This window comes from Cucumis melo, chromosome 10 (assembly GCF_025177605.1).
Source record: "Cucumis melo cultivar AY chromosome 10, USDA_Cmelo_AY_1.0, whole genome shotgun sequence".
Classification (NCBI taxonomy): Eukaryota; Viridiplantae; Streptophyta; class Magnoliopsida; order Cucurbitales; family Cucurbitaceae; genus Cucumis; species Cucumis melo.
In genome coordinates this window covers 9038218-9060380 of record NC_066866.1, presented here as the reverse complement: position 1 = coordinate 9060380, position 22163 = coordinate 9038218, and the positions used below count along the sequence as shown (strand labels likewise).

The 22163-nt window shown below is 39.1% G+C and overlaps 1 protein-coding gene across 1 annotated transcript; it reads right to left on the bottom strand.

The window, feature by feature from the left end:
- Positions 1-17682: 17682 nt before the first annotated feature.
- Positions 17683-20962, bottom strand: LOC103501448 (glycosylinositol phosphorylceramide mannosyl transferase 1). Its single transcript, XM_008465024.2, has 5 exons — positions 20639-20962; positions 19335-19734; positions 18416-18570; positions 18249-18319; positions 17683-18143 (listed from the first exon to the last, which is right to left on the bottom strand). Exons 1-5 carry the CDS (start codon positions 20827-20829, stop codon positions 17980-17982), a joined length of 981 nt encoding a protein of 326 aa, XP_008463246.2. The 5' UTR covers positions 20830-20962; the 3' UTR covers positions 17683-17979.
- Between the last annotated feature and the right edge of the window lie 1201 nt (positions 20963-22163).

Sequence of the window (22163 nt, the reverse complement as noted above, 5' to 3'; positions counted from 1 at the left end):
TACAATTTCGATATACTTGAACGGAGTCCTATCATATTGTAATCAACACTCTTTTGAATTCAATAAAGAGATACATACCTTTTGAGGTTTGTGTTGGTATTGAGGTCCATCATATTGGTATCAGAGCCAATCCTGGGAAAACCAAAGAAAATGGCAAAGAAACATGAAGAACGGTTTGAAGCATTGGAGCAGGAGGTTTCGGAGATGAAGAAGGATTTACAGAAGTTACCGGCGGTCGAAGACAAGCTCTCAACGATCATGAAAACGGTCGAACGTTTGAATGTGCAGCACGAAAAGCAACAATAGCAACATCAAGGCTTGATGAAGAACCTGGATCGGTTGAGTACAAAATCCGAGACACAGCAGCAACAATACCAGGTAATTATGAAATATATGGATAACGTCGTTAACGAAAAATCCACTACGACTTCCGATTTGGAAGGATCTTCGAGTAAGATGAAAGGAGTAGTTAATAACGATGAATCGAAGGAGGAAACAAAAACAGAAGTGAAAGACGATGACGATAAGGCAGTCGAACGAAATAAATTTTAAAAAGTTGAGATGCCTGTGTTTACGGGAAACGATCCAGATTCCTGGTTATTCCGAGCCGATCGGTATTTTCAAATTCACAAGTTAACCGATGCCGAGAAGATGACTGTTTCGGTTATCAGCTTTGATGGCCCGACACTCGACTGGTTTCGCTCTCAAGAACAACACAATAAATTTACCGATTGGTCGAATTTAAAGAGTAAGTTGTTGGAGAGATTCCGGTCAATCCGTGAGGGATCCTTGTATGACAAAATTTTTGCGATAAAGCAGACCACGACGGTTGAGGAATATCAGAATTTATTTGATCGACTTGTGGCGCCGTTATCTAACTTATCCGATAAGGTTTTAGAGAAGACTTTTATGAATGGGCTTTTTCCTTGGATCCGAGCAGAAGTGGCGTATGCAAACCATCACCTTGTAGAACACGGCGAATGAAGAAGCAAAGCGGGAAGGGTCGAGCAAACGATTATCCGATGCCGAATTTAAGGCTAAAAGGGAGAAAGGCTTATGCTTCAAATGTGATGAAAAGTACTACTCCGGGTATAAATTCAAAGTACCAGAGTTGAGAGAGTTGAGAATGTTTGTGGTGCATGATAACAATGTTGAAGAAGAAATCATTGAAGAAGAAGATGAAGAACCGAAGGAGCTGAACATGTTTGAGTTGGAAGGGGGAGTTAATACTGTGGTAGAACTATCCATTAATTCAGTAGTTGGACTGACTAACCCGAGAACCATGAAAGTCAGGGGAAAGTTACAAGGCGAGGAAATTGTTGTGTTAATTGACTGCGGAGCAACTCACAATTTCATCTCGGAAAAGTTGGTGAAAGAAAAGAAGTTGCATACTAAAGAAACTACCCACTATGGGGTAATCCTGGGGTCTGGAACGATGATAAAAGGTAAGGGGGTATGTGAAAATGTTGAACTGCTGCTGAATGAGTGGAAAGTGAAAACCGACTTTTTACCACTGGAATTAGGAGGGGTGGACGCAATTTTAGGGATGCAATGGCTATACTCCTTTAGTGTCACCGAGACGGATTGGAGGAATTTGACTATGACTTTTTTCCACGAAGGGCAGAAAATTATCATTAAAGGAGATCCGAGCCTGACGAAAACCCGAGTAGGATTGAAGTCAATGATGAAAGCGTGGACAGAAACTGACCAAGGATACTTGGTAGAGTGCAGGGCAATAGAGGGAGGAGTAGTGCTTGCTGAAGAAGAAAAGGGGACAGAGGTCGATGTGATACCTGCTACTGTGCAGAATGTGCTGGATAATTTTAGTGATATTTTTGACTGGCCAGACACTTTACCACCAAGGAGGGCAATTGAACATCCCATTCATTTGAAAACAGGAACAGACCCAGTGAATGTTAGGCCTTATAGATATGTTTTTCAGTAGAAGGCAGAAATGGAAAAATTGGTTGACGAAATGTTGACATCTGGAATTATACGACCAAGCTCCAGCCCCTACTCCAGTCCGATATTACTTGTAAAAAAAAAGATGGAAGCTGGAGGTTTTGTGTGGACTACCGTGCCCTTAACAACGTCACTATACCAGATAAGTTTCCTATTCCTGTTATAGAGGAGTTGTTTGATGAACTTAATGGTGCAAATTTATTTTCTAAAATTGACTTAAAGGCTGGATATCATCAAATAAGGATGCATAGAGAAGATATTGAGAAAACAACATTTAGAACACACGAGGGACACTATGAATTCTTAGTGATGCCCTTTGGTTTAACAAATGCGCCAGCTACCTTTCAATCTCTTATGAATTCTATTTTTCGGTCATATCTGAGGAAGTTCGTTTTGATATTTTTTGATGATATTTTGATTTATAGTCGAGGGATGGAGGAGCATATATATCATTTAGAGTTGGTGTTTGAAGTATTACGTGAACATAAGCTTTATGCTAACAAGAAGAAGTGCAGTTTTGCTTTTCAAAGAGTAGAGTATCTTGGCCATATTGTTTCAGGTCAAGGGGTGGAAGTGGATACGGAGAAAATTAAATCCATTAAACAGTGGCCAGTTCTTTCCAATGTGAAAGAATTACGGGGATTTTTGGGGCTGACCGGATACTATCGAAGATTTATGCAAAATTACGGTTCTATTGCTGCCCCACTGACTCAATTATTGAAATTGGGAGCTTTTAGATGGACCGAAGACAGTCAGACAACGTTTGATAGATTAAAAGAGGCCATGATGACATTGCCAGTTCTGGCATTACCAGATTTTAGCCTTCCGTTTGAGATGGAAACAGATTTTAGCCTTCCGTGTGGGGGCAGTATTAATGCAAAATAAAAGGCCGATTGCTTTTTTCAGTCACACATTGGCTTTAAGAGATCGTGCCAAGCCTGTAAATGAGCGAGAATTGATGGCGGTAGTCTTAGCAGTCCAACGCTGGCGGCCATATTTATTGGGAAGAAGGTTTGTGGTTAAGACTGATCAAAGGTCTCTTAAATTCTTACTGGAACAGCGGGTAATTCAACCACAGTATCAGAAATGGATTGCGAAATTGTTAGGGTATTCGTTTGAAATCTTATACAAGCTTGGGTTGGAAAATAAGGCGGCTGATGCCTTGTTTCAAGTACCTTCTGTGGTACAACTTAATCAGCTGATAGTCCCAGCCTTAATTGACTTAAAGCTCATTCGGGAAGAGGTAGACAAGGATGATTATTTGAAGCAAATTATAAAAAGAATCACAGAAGGGGAGGAGGTACCGAAATATACAATGCAGCATGGTATGCTTCAATATAAAGGGAGGATAGTTATTGCCAAGAGTTCAACGTTGATTCCTACTATTCTTCACACTTACCATGACTCGGTATTTGAGGGACATTCGGGTTTTTTACGCACATATAAGAGACTAATCGACGAATTATTTTGGCAAGGAATGAAGGGAGATGTATAGAAATATTGTGAAGAATGTACGGTTTGTCAAAGGAATAAATCCCTGACATTATCACTAGTAGGTTTATTGACGCTATTGGAGATTCCTAGCAGAATTTGGGATGACATTTCAATGGATTTCATAGAAGGATTACCTAAAGCGGCTTGATTTGACGTCATCTTAGTGGTGGTGGATCGTTTTAGTAAGTATGGCCATTTTCTAACATTAAAACATCCATTTGATGCCAAAACTGTGGCAGAAGTATTTGTGAAGGAGGTGGTTAGATTGTACGGCTTTCCTCAATTGATTGTATCGGATCAGGATAAAGTCTTCTTAAGCCACTTTTGGAAGGAACTATTCAGATTGGCTGACACCAAATTAAATAGAAGTACAGCGTACCATCCTCAAACTGATGGGCAAACTGAGGTAGCTAACCGTTCGGTAGAGGCGTACTTACGTTGTTTTTGTGGGGAAAGGCCAAAAGAATGGATTAAATGGATCCATTGGGCGGAGTACTGGTATAACACAACGTATCAACGGTCACTTGGTGCGTCTCCTTTCCAAGCTGTGTACGGCAGAACACCTCCACCATTAGTATCCTATGGAGATCACAGCACGACTAACTCCACCCTTAATGAACAACTTAAACAAAGGGATATCGCCTTAGGAGCATTGAAGGAACATTTGCGCGTGGCTCAAGACAAAATGAAAACTTATGCTGATTTGAAGAGACGCCATGTAGAATCTGAGGAAGGAGATATGGTTTACTTGAAATTACGACCATATAGACAAGTCTCTATGAGGAAAAGAAGAAATGAGAAATTGTCGCCTAAGTATTTTGGGCCGTATAAAGTCCTTAAGAAAATAGGGACTGTTGCTTATAGGCTGGAGTTGCTGTATTCATCCGGTATTTCATATTTCTCAATTGAAAAGGGCTTTTAGAGACTGTCAAAACCCACAGGATTTGGCCCCGTATATGACAGAAACACATGAATTGTAACGACCCAACTTTTCGGACTAAGCTGAGGTCACTACTCAGTGCTAAGACTCGACCACAAAACACAAAATTCATAACGGACCGGTACGATTCATTAAAACGTTAGAAATATTACAAAAACAGTTTCGAACCCTATTTAAATCACAGTCACAAAAGTTTCAAATAAAATACTCAGGTCATCAACTCAAAATCACAAAACCAAATATTCTAACAAAATACATCAGCGGAAGCATAAAGAAAACCAGATGCGTCTATATGGCCTTCACGCATCCTTCCTGCCTCTCGTCGGTCTGCCCCTCGCTGTACCCTTACCTGAAAAGTTAAAGAAGAGAAAAGGGGTGAGTATAAATATACCCAGTAAGGGACCCACTACTGGGCCCGCTAGGGAACAACAGTTAACTTCCTATGTAGGGGTACCCTACGTAAACAGTCTAGTAGTTTCGTAGAACGCACGCATCAGTCTCGTGATCCCGAAGGATGCACGTATCAGTCTAGTGACCTCGAAGGATACACCTATCAGTCTAGTGATCCCGAAGGATGCACATATCAGTCTAGTGATCCCGAAGGATGCACGTATCAGTCTAGTGATCCCGAAGGATGCACATATCAGTCTAGTGATCCCGAAGGATGCACGTGTCAGTCCAGTGATCCCGAAGGATGCACCTAACCGTAAGGTACACTGTCCCATAGATGAAGCTAACTGTTACCCCCAGTCCATATTACACCGTCTACAACAGTCACACTCCGACAACCTTCTTATTACTAATTCACCATAGACTTTGCCAACCAGATAGTATAGATTTAAACAATTACATCCTCAGTTGCTATATGCGTTTCCAATTTACACATCCTTTGTGATATTCCTTAGGTACAGTCAACTAGTCAAATCTGAATCGGACTCATAGTCCCTCCACGACAACCCTCCATGAACAACATCCAGACAATAGACTACCACACACCTAACCTTAAGATTTGTAAAGTCCATCAACATACAATTCCAGTCCACAACGTAGCCCATTGACATAACTACAATATACAGAACATCCGGGCATCGGTGTCTATCCGCAAACAACTACTTACTCCCAATGGCACACAAGCTGCATCTAGCGGTCACGTTACCTTTACATCAGACCAGAGCATAACAGCAATACTTAATAGTCAAACATGCATAAATTCATTCAGTACAGTTACTAACGCGTAATCCCCTGTGGATTTCTACGTTTCCAGCCTCGATTCGAGGTCCAGTAATAGGAAAACCCTTACCTGATACTCGGTTATGCTCCTCGATCGAGTCCACGCTCAACGGATCCACCTAAACGAAAACACGAAGGTTTTAATCGATGATACTAGTAGAAGTCATTTTAAATGGTCCTAAGCAACATCCGTTGACTTATTCAAGGAAAGGAAAGCTATCTCCAAACAAGCTTGCCTCGGAACCCGAGAACTTGAACGTCAACTCCTTAATACCTTCAAGGGATGAAAGGTAGGACCAAATCTTATTCCAATATTCAAACTCGAATCGGATGTAGCAACATTAGGAAAATCATCAAAAACAATCCTTACCGAAGACTCACCGTGACCCGAAGTGGAGGAAGGAAGGCTTAGGTGGCTCGGTGAACAGGGAGCTCGGCTTGGCTTGGAGGTGTTCGGCTCGGTTCGGCTTGGATCAGTTCACGGCTCGGCTCGGTCCTCGGCTCAGCTCGGCTTGGGGCTTGGCTCGGTCTTTGACTTGACTCGGCTCGCGGCTTGACTCGGCTCGCGGCTCGGCTCGCGACTTGACTCAGCTCGCGGCTTGACTCGGCTCGCGGCTCGGTTCGGCTTGGTTTTCGACTCAGGTACGGCTCGCGGCTCGGCTAGGATTCACGACTCGGCTTGGCTTCGTACGGGCGCCTGCAAGACTCGAGCTCCACGATCGTTGAAGGCTCGTCGTCGGCCACTTGGCGAACGGTGCAACTTGCTTCAACACGGCGGACGACCAATGGAGGAGACGTTCGGCGGTGGAAACGAATGGACAGTGGCGGCGGTGGCGTTGGCTGGGTACGAAGTGGAGATTTGGAAGGGCCGACGGCGAAACCGAATGGAAGCGAAGGTAAGCTTCCACGAACGGCGGCTGTAGGTCCGGGTTGACCGGAGAAGAAGGAGAAGAAGGGGCTGATGTCGCGTCGGCTAAAGAAGGAGAATGGAAAAAAAAAAGAGAAGACGCGGAGGGGGCGGCGGCGGCATGACACGAGGAAGAAGAAGACGAATTTGAAAGAGGGGGGTCGCGCACGCCTTTAGGGTTTGTTTAAAAAAAATATATTATTACATATATATATATATATTAAACAAAATAAATATATAAAAATAATAATAATAATATAAATAATAAAAGAAAATATTAAATAATAAAAATAAAATTAATAATACAATTTTTAATATTAATTAATTAAAATAACATTAATATCACATAATGAATATAATATTCAATAATAAAAAAAATAAAGGTTTTAATATTAATTTATAATGATAATAATGAATAATGATAATAAGATGAGTAATATTATATTATTATTTCATCATCTACAAAATTTTAAAATCCCGAAAAATTCACATAAATGCTAAAATTTTACCTCGAAATTCGGGGCGTTACATTCTTCCCTCCTTAGGGAACTTTCGTCCTCGAAAGTTTTATTTCTCGAACAGTTCGGGATAACGGGACCTCATGTCATCTTCTCGCTCCCATGTAGCCTCTTCCACCCGGTGATTCCGCCATAAGACTTTAACCAAAGGGATTTCTTTATTCCTCAACGTTTTCACCTCTCTAGCCAACACCTCAACGGGTTGTTTAGTATAGCTCAAGTTTTCATCATTCTCTAGTGGCTCGTAATCCACTACATGGGATGGATCTGGCACATACTTCCTCAACATAGAAACATGAAACACATCATGAACTGTCGAGAGTGATGGTGGCAACGCCAAGCGATAAGCTACAGGGCCAATCCGCTCCAGAATCTCAAACGGCCCAACAAAACGGGGACTCAGCTTTCCCCTCCTTTCAAATCGTAAGACACCTCTCATAGGTGCTACCTTTAAGAACACCTTGTCTCCTACCTCAAACTCAAGATCCTTCCGCCTCACATCTGCATAACTCTTCTGCCTACTCTGAGCGGTATGCATGTGTGATCTAATCTTCTGTATTGCTTCGTTAGTAGACTGAACTAACTCAGGACCCATCAATCTCTGCTCACCCACCTCACCCCAACAAACCGGGGATCTACAACATTTGCCGTACAAGGCCTCAAATGGCGCCATGCCAATAGTAGCCTGATAACTGTTATTATAAGCAAATTCCATCAAATGCAAGTGGGAGTCCCAGCTATCTGGAAATTCCAATGCACACGCTCGCAACATGTTCTCTAAAACTTGGTTCAGACGCTCAATCTGACCGTCAGTCTGTGGATGGAAAGCTGTACTAAAGTCTAACCTCGTGCCCATAGCAGTCTGCAAACCTTTCCAGAATTTGGAAGTGAAACGGGCATCTCTATCAGAAACAATCGACACTGGCACTCCATGTAATCTCACTATCTCAGACATGTACAGCTGTGCCCACTTATTAGCAGTATAGGTGGATTTACCCGGAACGAAGTGCGCTGATTTGGTAAGTCTGTCCACCACAACCCAAATCACTGTAAAACCCCTCAGAGTTCTCGGCAGTCCTGTGATGAAATCCATGGACACGTTTTCCCACTTCCATTCCGGTATGCTTAAGGGTTGTAATAAACCCGCTGGTTTCTGCCTTGGTGTCTTAACCTGCTGACACACCAAGCATCTACTAACAAATTCTGCTACCTCCCTCTTCATGTTACGCCACCAATAAACCCGCTTCAGGTCCTGATACATCTTCGTACTACCTGGGTGCATGGAAAATGGAGAACTGTGAGCCTCAGATAATAATTCTGTCTTATTCGCACTATCTGACGGCACACAGAGGCGTCTCTCAAACAAAAGTCCACCATCAGAGGATATGGAGAACTCAACCGCTTGCCCTGCCTCTGCTAGGCCACGTTTCTCAACCAAATGAGCATCAATGATCCTTTGCCTCAAAGTCGGCTGTACCGTCAACTGGGCTAACTGTATGGTGACTGCCCCCACTGACACTGCAATCTCAGCCCGCTCAAGATCTCGATGCAATGGGGCCTGTCGGGTAATAAGTGCTGCTGAATGTGATACCTTTCTACTAAGAGCATCAGCTACCACATTTGCCTTGCCTGGATGATACAGTATCTCACAATCGTAATCCTTCACTAACTCAAGCCATCTTCGCTGTCTCATATTCAATTCCTTCTGAGTAAAGAAGTATTTCAAGCTCTTACGATCCTTGAAGATCTGTATCTTTTCACCATATAAGTAATGCCTCCATATTTTCAAAGCAAAAACCACTGCTGCTAACTCTAAATCATGTGTAGGGTAGTTCTGCTCATGACTCTTCAACTGACGAGAAGCATAAGCGACCACCTTACCTTGTTGCATCAAAACACAACCCAAACCCTTCTTGGAAGCATCACTATAAATCACAAAACTGCCAGAACCATCAGGTACAATAAGAACCGGTGCGGTAACTAGCTTCTGTTTAAGGTTCTGGAAACTGTCCTCACATGCCTTGCTCCAAACAAAAGGGGCTCCCTTCCTGGTCAACTGAGTAAGAGGAGTAGCTATACGAGAAAAGTTCTCCACAAACCGTCGATAATAACCTGCTAAACCCAGAAAGCTACGAACCTCACTGACTGTGGAAGGTCGGGTCCAACCGGTGACTGCCTCTATCTTAGCTGGATCTACAGAGACTCCAGCCTTAGAAACCACGTGGCCCAGAAAGGACACCTGCTTCAGCCAAAACTCGCATTTCGAGAACTTTGCATACAACTTATTATCCCGAAGTGTTTGCAAAACTATACGTAAATGCACCTCATGTTCGGCCTCCGTCTTGGAGTATATCAAGATATCATCAATAAACACGATCACAAAACTATCTAGGAACTCCCTAAACACTCTGTTCATCAAGTCCATAAACACTGCCGGAGCGTTCGTCAAACCAAAAGACATCACAATAAACTCGTAGTGTCCATATCTGGAACGAAATGCTGTCTTCGGTACATCACCATCCTTAATCCTCAGCTAATGATATCCCGACCGAAGATCAATCTTAGAGAACACTGTGGCTCCCTGTAACTGGTCAAATAGATCGTCGATCCTGGGCAAGGGATATCTGTTCTTAACGGTTACCTTGTTCAACTCCCTATAGTCAATGCATAGACGCATCGATCCATCCTTCTTCTTAACAAATAAAACTGGTGCACCCCAAGGTGACACGCTCGGTCGAATGAATCCCTTATCAAGCAATTCTTGTAACTGCACCTTCAGTTCTTTCAGCTCTGCGGGGGCCATTCTGTAAGGGGCTCTGGATATAGGAACCGTGCCTGGCTCCAACTCTATGGAAAACTCAACCTCTCTGTGAGGAGGTAACCCTGGAAGTTCTTCAGGAAAGACATTCGGATAGTCCCTCACCACCGATTCTGATGACAGGGATACATCGACCTCTCTAGTATCCACCACGCTCGCTAAGATACCCCAAGTACCCTGACTGAGCAGTTTACTGGCCCTGATGGCTGAGATTACCTGAGGTAACGACCTTGAACCTTCTCCCTTAAATTTAAAACTGGCCATCGAGGGAGGGTTAAACGCTACCTCCTTACGGGAACAATCTATGCTGGCATGGTTAGCTGCCAACCAATCCATACCCAGGATTATATCAAAGTCGAGCATATCCAGGACTAACAACGTTACTTCAATCACATGGCCTGCTATCTCAATCTGGCATGCTTTCACCTTTTTCTTCGACAACATACACTCCCCGGAAGGAGTAGATACTGATAGAACATGGTGTAAGGGCTCTACCTCTAAGCGGGCATCCAACACAAATGCGGAAGAGATAAAAGAATGTGACGAACCCGAATCAAACAAAACTAAGGCGTAATGCCCCAATACTGGAAGCGTACCTCTCACCACCGTGCCTGCCCTCTCAGCCTCAGCTTCCCCTGCCTCAAAAGGTTTCTGCTGGAAGTGGCGAAACTCACCACCTGGTCTGAAGTTCCGCTGCGACACTGGAGTAGGCTGCTGCTCAGCCTTCCTTTTCTGTCCCGAGGTCGAACCTCTACCTGTGACCTTCGACGAGTTAGCCCTCTCCTGCAAACTGAGATCCACTGCCAGGCGCAGTGCATCAGCATGTGTAGCGGGTCGGAAAGCTCGAACCAAACCCTGAATGTCCAGTCGGAGGCCTCTAACAAACTTATCAGCTCTGGCCGCCTCGGTCGCTATCATCTCTGGAGCGAAGCGGGATAACATGTCAAACTCCGCATCATACTTCTCCACTGTCATGTCACCCTGCTCTAAGTTCAGGAACTCCTGCCGCTTGGCATCCCTCAAACTAGCAGAGAAGAATTTCGCATAGAAACTCTCCTTGAACTGTTGCCATGTGATCTGACTCACATCACCACCTAGCATCCTCTCTGTAGTCTCCCACCATGTAGTACCTCTGTCTGTCAACATGAAAACAGCACACTAAACTTTCTGATCCTCAGGGCACTTCATGTATCGAAATATGGTCTCCAAAGATGATAACCACAGCTGAGCCCTTGTGGGGTCCTCCAAAGACCCATCGAATGTCGTGGGATTATACTTCCTGAAATCCCTCAGGTGCTTGGCCTCTGCTGACAACTGATCCGGCACAACCTGGGGCGCAACTGGTACTAGAGCCGGAGCTGGAGCAGAAGCTGGTGCTGGAGCTGGCGGGGCAGGCTGCTGCTGCTCCCGCATCTGCATAATCAAATCCCTGAATCTCTGCTCCATGGCAGCTAGGTCCGCATAAGTAACTGGCGCAGCCGGGTCAGTGGCTTGGGCTACAGGCTGCACCTCAGGTTGAACACGTCTTGCTCCCCTCCCTCGGCCTCCTCGGCCACCCCTACGTGCACCCCTCCTTGGCAGCATTTCCCCTAACAACCACCAATGATCCCTTTAGTCATAAGTGATAATTTACTTCGCAATTTAATTTAGGTAAGGTAATGCATATAGAGTTATACATATAATTTCATGAGAGCGTACCTGACGAGTGGCAAGGATCGTTTTAGCCATAAGGACACAAAACACAGACTCACATCATAAGTCAGTCTACAGAACCTAAAACTTAGGCTCTGATACCAACTGTAACGACCCAACTTTTTGGACTAAGCTGAGGTCACTACTCAGTGCTAAGACTCGACCACAAAACACAAAATTCATAACGGACCGGTACGATTCATTAAAACGTTGAAATATTACAAAAACAGTTTCGGGCCCTATTTAAATCACAGTCACAAAAGTTTCAAATAAAATACTCAGGTCATCAACTCAAAATCACAAAACCAAATATTCTAACAAAATACATCAGCGGAAGCATAAAGAAAACCAGATGCGTCCATATGGCCTTCACGCATCCTTCCTGCCTCTCGTCGGTCTGCCCCTCGCTGTACCCTTACCTGAAAAGTTAAAGAAGAGAAAAGGGGTGAGTATAAATATACCCAGTAAGGGACCCACTACTGGGCCCGCTAGGGAACAACAGTTAACTTCCTATGTAGGGGTACCCTACGTAAACAGTCTAGTAGTTTCGTAGAACGCATGCATCAGTCTCGTGATCCCGAAGGATGCACGTATCAGTTTAGTGACCTCAAAGAATACACCTATCAATCTAGTGATCCCGAAGGATCCACATATCAGTCTAGTGATCCCGAAGGATGCACGTATCAGTCTAGTGATCCCGAAGGATGCACGTATCAGTCTAGTGATCCCGAAGGATGCACGTATCAGTCTAGTGATCCCGAAGGATGCACATATCAGTCTAGTGATCCCGAAAGATGCACGTGTCAGTCCAGTGATCCCGAAGGATGCACCTAACCGTACGCTACACTGCCCCATAGATGAAGCTAACCGTTACCCCCAGTCCATATTACACCGTCTACAACAGTCACACTCCGACAACCTTCTTATTACTAATTCACCATAGACTTTGCCAACCAGATAGTATAGATTTAAACAATTACATCCTCAGTTGCTATATGCGTTTCCAATTTACACATCCTTTGTGATATTCCTTAGGTACAGTCAACTAGTCAAATCGGAATTGGACTCATAGTCCCTCCACGACAACCCTCCATGAACAACATCCAGACAATAGACTACCACACACCTAACCTTAAGATTTGTAAAGTCCATCAACATACAATTCCAGTCCATCAACGTAGCCCATTGACATAACTACAATATACAGAACATCCGGGCATCGGTGTCTATCCGCAAACAACTACTTACTTCCTATGGCACACAAGCTACATCTAGCGGTCACGTTACCTTTACATCAGACCAGAGCATAACAACAATACTTAATAGTCAAACATGCATCAATTCATTCCGTATAGTTACTAACGCGTAATCCCCTGTGGATTTCTACGTTTCCAGCCTCGATCCGAGGTCCAGTAGTAGGAAAACCCTTACCTGATACTCGGTTATGCCCCTCGATCGAGTCCACGCTCAACGGATCCACCTAAACGAAAACACGAAGGTTTTAATCGATGATACTAGTAGAAGTCATTTTAAATGGTCCTAAGCAACATCCGTTGACTTACCCAAGGAAAGGAAAGCTATCTCCAAACAAGCCTACCGCGGAACCCGAGAACTTGAACGTCAACTCCTTAATACCTTCAAGGGATGAAAGGTAGGACCAAATCTTATTCCAATATTCAAACTTGAATCGGATGTAGCAACATTAAGAAAATCATCAAAAACAATCCTTACCGAAGACTCACCGTGACCCGAAGTGGAGGAAGGAAGGCTTAGGTGGCTCGGTGAACAGGGAGCTCGGCTTGGCTTGGAGGTGTTCGGCTCGGCTCGGCTCGCGGCTTGGGTTGGCCAGCTTGCGGCTCGGCTCGGCTTGGATCAGTTCACGGCTCGGCTTACGGCTCGGCTCGGTCCTCGGCTCAGCTCAGCTTAGGGCTCGGCTCGGTCTTCTGCTTGACTCGGCTCGTGGCTCTGCTCGCGGCTTGACTCGGCTCGCGGCTCGGCTCGCGGCTTGACTCAGCTCGCGGCTTGACTCGGCTCGTGGCTCGGTTCGGCTTGGTTTTTGGCTCAGGTACGGCTCGCGGCTCGGCTGGGATTCACGACTCGGCTTGGCTTCGTACGGACGCCTACAAGACTTCGAGCTCCACGATCGTTGAAGGCTCATCGTCGGCCGCTTGGCGAACGGTGCAACTTGCTTCAACGCGGCGGACGACCAACGGAGGAGACGTTCGGCGGTGGAAATGAATGGACAGTGGCGGCAGTGGCGTTGGCTGGGTACGAAGTGGAGATTTGGAAGGGCCGACGGCGAAACCGAATGGAAGCGAAGGTAAGCTTCCACGAACGGCGGCTGTAGGTCCGGGTTGACTGGAGAAGAAGGGGCTGATGTCGCGTCGGCTGAAGAAGGAGAATGGAAAAAAAAAAAGAGAAGACGCGGATGGGGCGGCGGCGGCGTGACACGAGGAAGAAGAAGACGAATTTGAAAGAGGGGGGGGTCGCGCGCGCCTTTAGGGTTTGTTTAAAAAAAATATTATTATTATTATTATATATATATATATATATTTATATATATATATTAAACAAAATAAATATATAAAAATATAAATAATAAAAGAAAATATTAAATAATAAAAATAAAATTAATAATACAATTTTTAATATTAATTAATTAAAATAACATTAATATCACATAATGAATATAATATTCAATAATAAAAAAAATAAAGGTTTTAATATTAATTTATAATGATAATAATAAATAATGATAATAAGATGAGTAATATTATATTATTATTTCATCATCTACAAAATTTTAAAATCCCGAAAAATTCACATAAATGCTAAAATTTTACCTCGAAATTCGGGGCGTTACATGAATGGCTAGCTGTTCCTGATGAAGCCTTCGGGTACCAGAAAAACGCCAAAGGAGAATGAGAGGTATTGATGAGTTGGAAAGGACTACCGCCTCATGAGGCTACGTAGGAGAAATATGATGATTTTCTGCAGTCATTTCCAGATTACCACCTTGAAGACAAGGTGAAATTGGAGGTGGAATGTAATGTTAGACCTCCAATTATACATCAGTACCAAAGGAGGAAGAAAGATGGAAATAAAAAGTAATAAGAAAAATAGAGAATACGTGGGAGTCAGTTGTTAGGAGGACCACCTGGTCGGTTAGAGTTAGTTACGGTAAGGGAGGACCACGAGAGGATTATAAGTAGTTAGAAGAGAGAGAGAAGAAAATTCATTCTAGAAAGTAGGCTCTAGAGAGAGTTTTAGTGAGTGGGATGAATTACATACTGTAATTCATGTGTTTGTTTTTTCCTTGTTATCGTAATCAGCACTCTTTTGAATTCAATAAAGAGATACATAACATTTGAGGTTTGTGTTGGTATTGAGGTCCATCAGATTATAGTTTTAAAATGTTAAACATGATAAAAATTTAACTTTTTCTGATATGACAAAGAAAAGCACACTTATGACTTGTGAGTATAAAAGCATCATTAAACGTTTGTTATTCTTGTCTATATAATCTATTGTTTTTGTTTTTCTTTTAGAAAATTGTTATTTAACTAATTAGTTGAAGATTTATTTTAATTTACTTTTATTGTTAAATTCTTATTTCATAGTTGATATATGTTTATATGTATAGATATTGAAAGAAAATTTTAAGACATAATTTTTTGCTAGATAAAATGTAAAAAAAAAAAAAAAAAAAAAGCTCTAAATCAGTTTCTCTCTACTATTGGGATTTCCTCTCATTTCCACCATTTCTTCCGGTTAAGATTACTTGTCGCCTAAACTGTGTAAACTCTTGATTAAAAAGTGATTTAGATTTTGTATTTTCTCTTTAAATCACTAACCATCCATATAAGTTCAGGAATTAAATATACAAAAGAATTTCTTAACCAACTTCAAAATAAAATAAAACAAAACAAAAAATCATCGAAACAACATTAAGCTTAGGGTATGTTTGGGGTGGGGTTTTAGGAGGAAAAGGATTAGGAAATTGGGCCAAACCGTGTTTGGCCCAAGGATTATGATAAAGGGGGATTAGAGTTATCCTAATCCCTAAATAACCCTATCTTATCCTATTTTTACTTTTTTACAACTCTACATTACCCTACCCAAACAATCCAATCAAAAATTTATTATTGTTTTTTAAATTACTACAATCATAACTCTTCTCCCAAACACATATTACCATAACACTACTATCATAATCCCTCCTCCAAACACATACCATCATAACACTACCTTTCATATTTTCTCTCCCAAACACATATTACCACAACACTACCAATAATAATCTATTCCTCAAACACATATTATCATAATACTAGGATTATCATAATCCTAGGATTATTATAATCCTTTTCTTCCATAACTCTTTCCTTCCCCCAAACACACCCTAAGGATTTTGCTATCATTCATAATAAGGTAGGGGCAGACAACTTGGACATATGAAAATTTTCTAACCTCTACCAATTTGTTCATACTCAAGGCAGGGCTGGCTATGTAGGGGAGTATGATCATGGGAGAATTGATATTTGGCCAAAGAAATAATTGAAAACTGTCAGCAACTCCCGGAAACTGAAGACATTGATTTAGAGGTTTCTTTTTCTTTTTAATTTTTTAATTTTTTAATTTATTTTTTCAATATTTTAAACCATTTTAGTTTCACATTGTTGGTTAACTAATTAAATAATTTTGGCACGTAGACTTTTCATCCCATCCATATTAGCATCTGGCATTGCCAAGATGGATTTGGCAGCTGATGGGTAGCAGCTGATGGTTAACTAATTAAATAATATTAGCATATTAGCATCTTCAATGTGTTCATTGATGGGTAGCCAGTTTGATCACCATTTCGTTAGTTTATTTTTCTCTTACTTGTTTCATTAATGATTTAATGATGAGCAATGTCTATCATCTATGTTACAATATTTTACAATTAGATAACCATTTTAGGAGTGACTGACTAAAAATCATAAACAAAAATCACCTACCAGATAATTCATCCAAAATCAATTCCAATTCATGTCAAACACAAACATTTGAAGTAATTTTAGCAAGAGAAAAGGTGAATTTGATCACCTCAAAACAACTATTGAACATACCTTTAGTTGCTGATATTTAGATCATTTCAATTGGATGTATTGATTCTTGATTTTCTCCTTCAAGTGGTGAATCAACTCCGTTCTAAGGAAGTTCTGGTATTTGGTACGACATGCTGGATCATTTGGTACGATAGAAACTAGAGGAATCAATGTTTTGCGTTGATATTCAAAGTGCCGGTATGACAGACAGACAGTGATTGAGCACAAGCTCCCCTTCTCGAATTGATGAATTCTTTGGGGGAGGAAATGATTATGCGCAAAAGATGTAGTCAGCCTCCTCGAAAAACTTTCAAGATGGATATTGATGCCACAAAGATCCCCAATAAAGATGGGATTGGCACGAGGGTGGTGATTCAAGGTGATGTCGAGCTACCAAACGGGGCTGTTTGATGGGGAGATTGCGATTGAAGCAATAGATTCTCTTCCACTTTCGAAGGAATTGCAGTTGATTGATGAGTTAGATTTGAAAGATGTTTGGGTGTTATATGATGTCCTCTTAGTTATTAACAGGATTCTTTCATTAAATTATACTCACTTACCTTATAGAATTTATTATGCTAAAGTGATCCACTTACTTGGTATGTTGAAAATTTTGGGCATTTTTCATGTGTCTAGAGATCAACAAGACAACTCATAATGTGGCTACTTATGCTTAGTTTTTTTTCTTTTAGTTTATGGACTCATTCTTACCCTCCTTAGTTAAACAGACTAAATTAAATGAGGTTGATAAAGGGTATTTTGTACGTTTGATTTTATGTGAATGAATCTCTTTGTTTCAAACACAGCCCCAACAAAAAGTTGTTGATATTTTGAGGGAACGTATCCTTGCACAAATGGTTTTGTGACAAGAATCTATTATATATATTAATTATGAAAACCATATCTTTTTATTTTCAAAGATAATAATAGTCTCTATTTTCTAAAATTTGGATATATGTACATGTTATCTTTTTCTTCCAAAGAAAACTATTATCATTATTTTACGACTTGAATAAATTGAAACCTTGAGAGGACAAATGCTGAGATTTTATTAAAAGTAGGAGTGGAAATTTACAGACTTAAAATCTTGATAGGCAAAAAAAATGATATCCAATTAAACACATTAAAAAAGACGATCAAATCAATCTATCTTATCTAGTACTACATAACCCAAGAAAAAATAGTTCTTAAATCTCAAAATTTTCGGATAAGAAAAACAGATAGTATTAAAAAATAAAAAACACTACAAAATTTTCAATTAAAAGTAAAAATAGGGAATGAAAAACAAAATTGGGATGAATGAATGAATGAATGATATATGATGTGTGTTACCAAGACCATAGGCGACGAGCATCAACAGCCTTAAAAGTTGAAGGTAACAAAGGCATAATTCCACCATATTCTTCAACAAATATATTCAAACATTGGCTTCTTCTTTCACTATGTCCTCCTAAGCTACTAATTCCACTTGACCCTATTTCATATATCTTACCTGCATCCACATTTCATCAATTTAATTAATCACCAAATTTAACAAATTAAAACAACTTAATTATTATTAATTAATTACTAAGAAATAATTATTCATCTGTCCCACCTTGGACCCAAACCGGGGGAGAGCCACTAAGATTAGCAACGACAAAAGACATAGCAATGTCTTCACAGTTTCTAAATTAGAAAAAAAAAACAATAATTAATTAGGAAGTGATTTATATTTATATATATATAAAATGGGATTGAAGAATATGAAAAGAAAAAAGAAACCTGTTATTGGTAATATAATGTCTGATGGAAGAAGGCATATGGTTAGTGTAAAAATCCAAGTACTTAGAGTGGAAAAAAGCAGCTTTTGAAAGCACCATACTGTAAGTGCCACTCCACCAAACTGACCACCATCCTCCATATCTATATCTCCCTTTCTGCATTACTATTACTAATCACATCATCATCAATCACTCATTAACCATTATATCCAATTGTTTAATCTCCCACACTACTCAATCAACTATATTTCATTTTAATAAGGCTATAGAATTCCATAGTTTTAAGAGTTTTTTTAAATAATAATTACTAGAAAAATATTTCTACAATCAATATATATATATATATATATATATATATATATATATATCAATTACAAAACAGAATTAGGTGATAATTATAAATTCAGTCTTTATCCTTTTAAATGGTTATTAGATTGGATATAGGAATCTATTTGGAAACGTTTGGGACAAGAAATAAAAATAAAATAAATATTATTTCGTAGTTATGATTTACAAATTCTTTGGACCAAATCAAAGAGGAGTCTAGTATTCATCCCTAGTTTCATGGCCAAACACACTCTTAAATATCTTTAAAGATCTATGGTTTATTATACACAAAATTAAAAGTTAAAAATTCAAATAAACTTCCAAATCACAACCATATACATTTGTACAATAACAATTTCGTTTTTCTCTAGCAAACTTTTTGAAAACTAAATTAAAAAAAAATTAACGATTCATTTTTGTTTCTAGAAATTTATGAAGGTAAAAATATTGTTAAACCAAATAGTTACGATATTGTACATAAAATTATAATTTAAACCATAAAAAATCTTATACATACCTGATCAAAAACAACATAATGAAGAAAGAGGATGAAAAATTAAAGAAAAGAAAAGAATGGGAAAAGAGAAACATACCGAGCGATCAATCCAATGCATGCGAGGAACAAAGCCAACCATAGTGTGAGGAGCAGTTTGCCAAACACTAAAAGCAAACTCCAAAGTAGAACAAGCAAATATAACATCATCATCTACTGAAAATATGGCTTCTGTTCTCAATCCTTTTATTTCCTTAAACCTATTGTTCAAGCTGCTATCTTCTTCATTTATTTCAAATCTCAACTCCGTTTCTCGACTGTCTCGGGAATTCGCTTTCACCGTCTGTTGTAAATAACTCACCAAAGAATCAGGTGGAGGAGAAGGTTCGCTCCATACAATGTGTATGGATTCAACTCCCATACATGCTGTGTAGTGATCAATTGACTTCTTTAATAGATCATGACGCTTCCATGTGTTAATTACAATTGCATAACCTTTCCTACATTTCCATGTTTATTGTAATACAAATTATATACCTCAATCACTAAACTATATATGCTTACAAATTATTGTTCAATACACACAACTATTTCATGCTACATATAAATTCAACCATTAACTTGATTTTAAATAATTAAAAACATGTTTTAGAAGGATTTTAATCTAATTCTAGTCATCCCAAATTAAATACAATCTTAGATCACAAGTAAAAAAGCACTAGTTATTTAGATACAATACAAGAATTTCGGGTATAATTACTTAATTAGACAAAATTTGGGAATAATAAACTCACTTCAATCAGATTAAATTGTCTCTTTAGAACTTTATAAGAACTTTATGGTACACAGTAATCTTGGGCTTATAAATACTACTTGTACGTGTAACATAGCACATTAAATAGCCTCTAGAAATTTGTACAAAAATTATGAAAAACATAAAAGAATTTTTAGAAACAAAAAATTAAGAATCAAGATTGTCTTTGGTAATCATTTGGGTATCGTTGGGTATATATTTCTTTTTCTTTTTTTTTTTCCGTTTTTTCTTTTTTGAAATTGAAGTCAATTTACTTTCATTTTCTTACCATGATATGATTTTTGTATCAATCTTAATTAAATAGAAAATTTGCTTTCTGCAAAATTTCAAAAAACAAAAACAAGAATTTTACCTCTAAATTCATAATTCATGTAATTAAGAAGAAGGATGCAACAAATGAAATGATTAACACTTTTCTATCACATAAACGCAACAATTTGGGGCGTGGAATCTAAAATTCATCCAATGAGAAAGAAACACGCAAAGATCCAGAAATCGTAACCAATTCACGTAAAGAGATCACATAACGAACAATTAGTGAAGCACACAAAATTCATGAACGAATCAAATAAAAGGGTTCGAATTCAAACCGCGGCGTAGAGTATCGGACAGCCGTAGAGCAGTCGTCACATGTCCATCCCATGAGATCGGAGGCGCGGGAAGCGAAAAACACAACGGCAAGTACAATGCAACAACACAGAAGAAGCTTGATTTTAATCGTGACTGCGATTTGTCGAAGCCGTTGAATCGTCACCGGACGACGTAAAGAGGTCCCTCTCATATTCCGGCGGCGAAAGTCACACAAAACTCATATCCGATCAATCATTTCGGGGTAGTGGATCTTGACGTGAAATTCCATAGCGGAAGGGAAAAAGTAGACATATTGTTGGATGAAGAAACTGTTATAATTTAGGTTAAAATGGTCACTCATATAACTGATCATAAAGGGAAGTTTACATTCCCATTTAATTCTATTATTTTTATGTTTTATGGTTTTGGCTTTTCTTTGTAAGAGAGAACAAAACAATTGGGCTAAAACTGATATTGGGTTTCACATTAATCGGCATAATCTTCTATTCAGGGATGGAAGAGTTTCCATTCCTTGTCCCGCGATTGTACTAAAAGATTAGTGTATAGTATATATACACTTTATTTTGTTATGAAACATGGTTATTTTAAATTGTATGGATTATCTATAGAAAAAAAATATTTTTTATTAGTACATATTCTTTTGAGCAATTTCTTTTTTTTTTAAAAAAATGAGTTTAAAATTTACAGATCCACATGTTTAATTAGATATTTTTATAAGTGTTTATATATACAATTTTGTTTAAAAACCTATTTTCTTAAAATTTGGTTCCGAATATTTTCTTATGAATTATTTTTTAATTTTATTTTTAAAAATACATTTTGAAAAGTTATCAAATATTTCGTATTTTTTAAAATCATTATTTTTCAAATGTAAACAACTAAATCATTGTAAATCAAAGTGTATAGAAGGATTAAAATTTTATTTTTATGAAAGTTTAAAATCTAAAAGTGATTTTTACCGATCTTGCTAAATTTATGGAACTATGACCATTATGGTGCCTTATTTGAGAATATATATTTATATATTTTGAATTATGTTGTATAGGGTGTCTCAGAAAATGTTATATAAGGTGGGTAAACTTTTTCCAAAAGTTCAAAGATAAACTTGCTATAATTGGAGGGTAATTAATGAAGCTACGGTTTTAAATTTTGCATTTAAATTTTAAACTTTCCCAAAATTATCGCAGAGACCATTATGTTGGCATATTATAATCAAAATCTGGAGAGAGTCGGAATTATAGCAAACAATTGAATTAATAAGTTTTTTTTAACAAATTCCTTGACAACCGCTCTTTTTATATTTCTGCTTTGCCCCTGGTTCTATGCTATGTTATTATTTTCACCATACACTATATTTTAAATACATCAGACATTTGTAACTTATATCGTAACTGAACATTTATATCTATTAAATGTTTATATAATTATTTAATAAAATTATATCATATTTAATAAATGTTTATATATTTATTTTATAAATTTTCGAAAAATATATTTAACTAATCCATAGTATCCATTTTTCTA